This window comes from Saccostrea cucullata, unplaced genomic scaffold (genome assembly GCF_032062105.1).
Source record: "Saccostrea cucullata isolate Sc308-1 unplaced genomic scaffold, CSIRO_AGI_Scuc_v1 ctg973, whole genome shotgun sequence".
NCBI classification, from domain to species: Eukaryota; Metazoa; Mollusca; class Bivalvia; order Ostreida; family Ostreidae; genus Saccostrea; species Saccostrea cuccullata.
The window spans coordinates 337,842-345,802 of NW_026935523.1; the positions used below are offsets into that span (position 1 = coordinate 337,842).

At 33.3% G+C, this 7,961-nt stretch overlaps 1 protein-coding gene across 1 annotated transcript; it reads right to left on the reverse strand.

Annotated features, from left to right (window-relative positions):
- Nucleotides 1–1,554: 1,554 nt before the first annotated feature.
- LOC134243102 (uncharacterized) lies at nt 1,555–7,068 on the reverse strand. The gene is made up of 4 exons (XM_062725316.1): nt 6,920–7,068; nt 4,004–4,088; nt 3,408–3,458; nt 1,555–1,774 (listed from the first exon to the last, which is right to left on the reverse strand). Exons 1-4 carry the CDS (start codon nt 7,056–7,058, stop codon nt 1,555–1,557), a joined length of 495 nt encoding a protein of 164 aa, XP_062581300.1. The 5' UTR covers nt 7,059–7,068.
- Nucleotides 7,069–7,961: the final 893 nt, after the last annotated feature.

The window sequence follows — 7,961 nt, forward strand, 5'->3', positions numbered from 1 at the left end:
TGACTATGGTTTATCTATTTATCTATTCTTCTCCTTTTACAAAATATTATTATTTTTTAAGAATATTTTGTGAAGACTCACGACCGTCTTTTAAAGTTAAAAACGGCATTTTCTTGCATCCGTGTGACCTACGTATTATTAAAACAAAAGGAATCATAAATTGCCAACTTACAATCACACAAAATTTTACCCATATACGAGTACATGTAACTTTGACACGGGCATAAAGGGGGACCACCTCAGGAAAAAAAATTGCACATCACTTCTCCATACCTGGAAATTTTTGCTGCAGATGATTTTTTTTAGCAAATTTGCGAGTTCAAACCATTCGCAAAAATATTTTTTCTTAAAAATAAATTACCAATAAGAAAATTTAAATAAAGAAGTGGCCATTCGCAAAATTTTGAAACGTAAAAATTAATCAACAGCATTTTGACCCGAATTAGCAAAATAAAATCGACATAAAAATTTCCAGATTTACGGTATGTTCCCACAGTAAGAATAAAAAGCGAGGGTTTCCGAATGTACACGATAAATGCAATAAATGATACAAGATAAAACCTGATAAACGATCTTTACGATAAACATAAAACAAGATAAATGAAAACAACAATAAAAGAAACGGAAAACAAAATACGATATGATACACACACAATACATGATAGGACAGACATATCTTACAATAATATCATAATAATCAAAGATTGATTGATTGATTGATTGTATATTGTTTAACCTCCCTCTTGAGAATTTTTCACTCATATGGACACGTCACCGTATGCCGGTAAAGGGCTTTAAATTTAGACCTATACTCGGCGCTCAGGGCCATTGAGCAATAAGGGTTCTTTATCGTGCCAGCGCCTACCGTTACAGGGGACCTACGTTTTTAAGGTCATATCCGAAAGACCCGTGACTTTCACTACTAGTACCGAGCGCTTGGCGAAGGAACAGTCACTACCTTTGTTAACGTCTTAGGTATGACGCGGCGCCGCGAACGAGAATCGAATCCGGGCCTCCCGATCACGAAGCGAACGCTTTACCACTAGGCTACCCTGACCGGTAAATAACCAAAGAAGTGTATTTCTAATTTCAGTGAAAGAGTTTTATTACTGAAGCAGAGGAAGATCGTCTTCTGAGTATCATTAGTTCCAGAAGCAACTATCATAGTACTGTATATCACTTAGTTTTAGCAACACCTTATTTTCGCGAGATAGTCACTGACTATTTCTAAGCGAGTCAAAATTTTCACGAATTGTGGTCATTGCTCTATGTACTCTAAAGAAATTCTATTCGCGAGCATACCGTCTCGAATAATTACGCGAAAATAAAGTTCTCGCGAATAAAAAGTGATTTACAGTACTTCAAAAAGACGGAATCCTTGGGTTAAAAACGTTGAAAGACAAAGCCTACATGTAAGACTCAGACACCTCCGCTAAGTACTAGACATGCGCATATTGTATTGTATTTGGTTTAGAGACTACATTACTACATTCTAAGACGAATTTAATATATACAAAATCCTAGTCAGTAGTCGATTTCAATGCGTTGTTTAAATTAAAAAAAAAATAAGGAGTTAGTTTTTGTTACATCAATTTTCTTACTCAATTCTGCTGTAAGTACAACTCCCTCTGCTTTAGAATTAACCAACAATAAATTGCCCCCATCGTCAATGCACTCCTGTTTGGCAGCAGGTATAGAAATGGATCTAACTACAACCAGGTAACATCCCGCTGCAGGGTCGTATTTATACCCAGATGCAGTACAAGTTGGTTGTCTGAAAGAGATAAAATGAAATGTACATGTATATGAGCCTCGTCGGATAGAAATCGACCTTATCGTATGCAAATTCATAATGAGAAAGGTCATTGTATCGACCATAAAACTTACGAAATGATGACTTTAAACGAGACTGCTGATATTCTTGTTTCATCAACTTGCTTGTCAATAATTTACCTCGTTTAAGAAATTGTTCATACGTAGAGCATGCTCTTGCATATGGAATCAACTGAGGTGTATATACTCCGTATGTAGGTGATGAAAGTATATTGCTGCATAAATAAGGGAAGCTGTCGATAGAAAAGTTAAAGTCATCACGTTTATCATATAGCTTGGTTGTTAGATTACCATTTGTGTCCTTTTCAAGTAAAATATCCAAGTATGAAAAAACTTTCATATATCCGTAAATTCGCTGTATCCGAGTTCGTACTAAATGAGTTTCACTGTATTTCTGAGCTACTGTTGTCGACTTCTATGTACCTGTACCTTGACACTCGGCTTTTTAGATGTCACTTATCGTCTTGTGGACTGTTCTTTATTCTTGTTGTGTGTGGTAAAACCAGAATGCGTGAGGGTGGTAGATATGGACGCATTTATGAGTCTTTGTATAATTACTTATGCATGCCCAATTTCCATTAATTTTGACAATTCTTTAATGGGAAATACATGTACTACTGTGAGAAATTTAAAAGAGTATTACTAAGATATTCTTAATCCTGGTTACATACATTGGAATGAGACTTGTAAGAATAATTTAATATGAAAAAAATTTAGAAATTAAATGAATATTAGTGCAAGTAATTTTGTACGAGTGTGTCATTTTCATTTCAGATCATATATATTACACCTTTCATCCTTTCTACAATTTGTCAATAAATAAAACATGTGAACCACCGTCTGAGGAACTATTTATTTCCTATGATGGAAGATCCCGTTACAGAATAGCAGGAATATTTGTCATGCTGATACTGTGTTAAATGAAAGGTAAATAAATCTTTCTAAAAAGACCTTCGGCAGTGGGTAGACCTAATGGTTTTTGAAAAATCTCTAAGAGTGCGATGCAGATTCATCACCAGAAAAATATGAACGGCTGTAAAGACGCCTTGTTCGTTCATCCGTGTTACTTAAAAAATCGCGACCTCTGATCCAAAAAATCATGTATGTACCGAAATATGATTACAAAAAGCAATTATTAAGAATTTAAAACAATTTCAAAATTGTTCCGAATCTATTCTTTAGGGTTAAGATAACGGTTAGGTTGAGAAAAATGAGATCCTTATAAAACAAAACAATAGGATAGGATTAGGATTCAGTTAAGAACAACAAGATCATTATAAAACAATACATTGGGGTACGGTTAGAATTAGAACAAAACATCAGTATAAAACGATACCTTGAGTTAGGGTAATATATTTAGTACCAAATCAGTATTTAACAATACCTTGGGTTAGGGTAAGAACTAAATAACAAATCGGTATATAACAATACCTTGGGATAGGATTAGGGTTTAAACAACAAATCATTATATTACGATACCTTGGGTTAGGGAAAGAACTGAATACCAAATTAATATAAAACGATAACATGAATTAGAGCTTGGGCTAGAACAACAAATCATTGTAAGACAATACCCTGTTGTTGTGGTCGGGATTGTTGTAGTTGTTGTCGTTGTTAGGACTACACTGAAAAGAAAAAAAAGACTAAGTAGAAATGTTTGAAAGTAAATCATTTGATTACTGAATCAATGATTCAAATGATGTTAAAAATGATTTCTTTCCAATGTTGAAAACACTTCACATTAGTTTTTTTTAAAAGTCGACAACATAAATCAAATATATTTTATATCAAAGAAGTATGGAAATCAAAGAAAAAGCTTAATGATATTTCAAATTAAAAACTGTAATGCATCAGCAATTACATCAAAGGCAATTACACTGTAAGTCAATGGTCACACTAATGATACACCGGTCTGATATGAATATACAAGTTCAATTATGGATACAGACACAGTATTAATCAAAACCTAGACATCAGACTCTCACAGAATCCTGCCATTTAAAACACCTGAATATGGAATGTGAATAATTATATGTGGTAGGGTCTGGTCAAAAATATATCTAGTTCAATAATGAATTTCCGACATCTAATAAAGGAAAGTAACTCTCGCCCTAATTAACCGTATCTTGGCAGCTTTCACGGTTACAGAAAGATCTTTATTGAACAATACATTGTGGTTCTTGTAGGAATTGTTGCAAGTAAGGCACCAGCTGTTAGTAGAGCAATCACCTCAGGTGTGAGAAAGTTATATTCATCTGTGAAGAAAAATAATATGATGTGCAGTGGTATTTGTGGATTTACTGACACTGTTTCAACGGGAGAGGAATACGATAGATTGATTGATTGTATACTGTTTAACGTCCCTCTCCAGAATATTTCACTGATATGGAGACGTCACCATTGCCGTTGAAGGGCTGCAAATAGGCCTATGCTCGGCACTTACGGCCTTTGAGCAGGGAGGGATCTTTATCGTGCCACACCTGCTGTGACACAGGGCCTCGGTTTACACGGTCTCATCCAAAGGACCACCCCATTAAGTCGCCTTTTACGACAAGCAAGGGGGTACTGAAGACCTATTCTAACCCGGATCCCCACGGGGTGGAATACGATAAAGAAGTCTTTGATCACTGTTGATATCAACTCAAGAGAAGTTCTTGGTAAGTCAAATAAATATTAACATGACACACAATCCCTTTCAAACTTCTGACATAACAATATTGCATTTCAGCAGGTCCAATACAATCACTAGATTTTGCTTACCTACCTCAGGACTTTAAATTAGCTATTTCAATCCTACTTTTCATAATTTTTCTTTTCATTAAAAAAAAATGAGATCGCTAGTAAATGACTATTAATATTTACACTAGGGACTTTTTTTTTTAAAATCCAAACCAGAGATGGTTTAAACATCGATGCGTTTTGAACATCTTAGAACAAAACATGTAATTCCATTGTTGGGTAACTGTTCCCCATTTTGTATGCGGTGAGGCATTTTTACACTGTGCTGAATAATTACCGATCTACTATGATGTTAACCAGAACTTGACTTCTTTGTTATTCCATTCAAGGAGTAACTGTTGTACGAGTATATAGCCCAAACACTTTCATAGCTGTAATCGCAATTGCGCAGAAAAATATATTTCTTAAAGAGATATTTTGTTAAGGTAATTCCACACTCCTATGATGTCATAGGTTTTTGCAAAAAATGTAATTAGTTTAAATTCATACCTAATAGAACAATATCTCTTGGACCAATGCTTTACAATAGGTATAATGATAAATATTGTTAGGTTAAAGAATTTAAAAAATGCATATATTATTTAATCAATTATTCAATCTTTAAAAAATGTTGACAAGGGCAGTAACTCCTTCTCAGGTCTTTTCATTCAGGCATTTGCTTTATTGTAAAATAGTTTCCCTGATATTCACAATTCAAAAGTATCTCTTAAGTAGGAAGTATTTAAGAACACTCAGCATCAAAGTTATGCATTTTAACCAGTTTTTACAATTTTTTCATGATACTGTTTACAAAAAATATGCGATTTTTTTGTTGACATACTCTTCTGTTTATTTATGTTTCACATCTTAATTTATATGGTGACCTATACATGTTGTGCAATAATTGGAAATTTTAAAGTATATTAAATGAAAATAAATGCAGTTTTTGTATTTGAACCTAAAAAAATTGTGAGGGTGGAAACACCTTAAAATTTGTTTTCAGATGAATTCACTGCATCAAAATATTCCTCTTTCCTGTAACATATATATTTTCACTGGACTTCTATATAGGATATAGACATTTTGAGTAATATGTTTTGATGTGTTCTGTAGATAATACTGTTAAATTTTAATAACGGATGAATTCATCAAATATAGGTGAACACGATATATACATGTAAATGTGAGATGCAGATCATTTATTCATGCTGATAATGCTTCAACTACTGCAGATCAACTAAAGAATGACTTTCCATCTCTTCCAGAAAAGCAGGACAAGAATCGCTGGAAATGAAACTAAACTAACATAGACTTTTTTCTTGTCCATTTCATATTATCTCATGTTTGAGTGTTACATCTGAAGTGGTAACTGACAATTCCATGTATTGATTTTCTTTTTCATTTTCCGCCGAAATATGGCTGAAATAGCTGATCCGGTGTTAAACAATATAAATCAATCAATCATTTTTAGGTTTGATCTACATTGTACATGTAAGTGTTATGTCTGGTGTGGCAATAGATCGCTCCACATGTAGCTTTTTTTTACTTTTATGTTTTTATGTACAATGTAAGTGTTTTGTTTATATCAGGAGCATAATTAGGCTGATTCAGATTAATATTTAAAAAATAAATATATGCACAATCTACTGTCTAACTGTTATGTCGGGTTAAGTAATAGGCCGCTTATCAGATTTATGTGCAGGTACCTGTTCTCTACTATGCATAATCTACCATATCAGTGTTTTTTGGTTCGTTAATAAGCTGCTCCACATATTCGTGAAGACTTTGTTTTGCAGTGCAGGTACCTATTCTCTACTATGCATAATCTACCATTTGAGTGTTTTTAGGGCCGAAAACTGTCTGATATTTTTTAGGTTAATCAATTATTAAGCTGCTCCATATATTCATGAAGACTTTGATTTGGTGTATCCTAGTAGTTTATGTATGTGTCAGGACAAGAACATTGTTAAAATTTGTTGACAAAGCCCATTCCAAGTTTTTTTTCTATGTTTAGCGTCCACCCATCAATCAAAAACTACTTACCTATCTATTCATAAAAAATACACGTATCCAAAAATAAAATACATACTGTATATAGTTATTATAATGGTGTCATTTAAAGGATTTTATTTCATAAATCTGTTTTTCTGGTAAAATTATCAATTCCTCGGCAAAATTAAAATAATAAATACTTAAAACTCGCCTATTAATTAAACTTCAACCAAAATAATCTAGTTCAGGGGTCCTGATTTTGTTTGTTTTCTCTGATACGAGGTTTAAACCGCTTCAAAAAAGAATTTTGCTTTCTTTTTCGATCCGAAAAAAAAATCATCTCAAGCTAACAGTACTATATTACGTATATAATTACAAACATACGGCACGAGTAGAGTAGCACCCATCACCGAACCCAGTAACAACTGTCTGTTGGTTACTACAGCTGACGTAACAATCACCTGATTTGTCACAATTAGGGATAAAATGACATATCTTGTCAAGGTTGATGTCATGGCTCACCTGTCAAAATTAATGTACCTTGTAATTTTGTCGTACATTCTGCGTACAGAGATTCGAGAATTTTTTTTTTACACCTTTTTATCTTTTTTTCTGACAAACTAAAAGCTTATTCATTTGAATCAGTATTATTTGACTCTTAAAACAGAAACTGGAAAAGTTCTTACTGTTTGTAATCGTTCGCAATAACACAGGGGAGAAAAAACTACTTTATACAGTAATATACGATATTAATCATACATATGTTCTTTTCTGAAAATCTGCTAACACTGTAAAAACCAGGCCAAGACATTTTGCTTTTAAGCACTGTTAAGAGGAACAAGTATATCACTGACATTTTTAAATGCCTCACTAATTGGCAAGGAAACTTTACCTCTTTATTCAGTACTATGTCCAACATATTTGGACAAATTCGAGTATGCTAGTACAAATATCACTAGCATACGATAAAATCAAGAAAAGAATTTTGAACCTACACTTATTATGGTCTGCTGTAATACAGACACGAAGCTTGAAACAAAAGGGACTGCTTTTTATGTAAAAAATAAAAACTTAAAGAAATTTTCTTAAAAAGAACTCAACAAAACTCAACAACATTTTCCCCGTTCTCTTAGAGAAATGTGCACTCATATAGAGAAGTCACTACAGTGAGGTTGCCGATATCGAATCACTAAGTAAATTTGCTTGGATAGTTCGTACCTGAATTCGATTTAAATTCATTTAACAAGATTGTTTGGTGGTACTATATTTGCCTTATAACATCATATATATTTTCCCAATAACCACTGATTAAATGAAAAAAAATATCGCTGTACATTGATGAAGGATGTTTTCGCCTTTAGCGGATCATTTTCTCCATTACCGAATCACGTGACATACAGCTGATTCTTTTTGTTAAG

What these genes read in the sequence shown, in the direction of transcription:
- LOC134243102 (XM_062725316.1), bottom strand. Translation starts at nt 7,058, where the DNA reads ATGACATCAACCTTGACAAGATATGTCATTTTATCCCTAATTGTGACA. An exon ending in TCTACTCGTGCCGTATGTTT is followed by an intron (nt 4,089 to 6,919) that starts GTAATTATATAC and finishes TTTTCTTCACAG; the next exon opens with ATGAATATAACTTTCTCACA. An exon ending in ATTCCTACAAGAACCACAAT is followed by an intron (nt 3,459 to 4,003) that starts GTATTGTTCAAT and finishes TTTTCTTTTCAG; the next exon opens with TGTAGTCCTAACAACGACAA.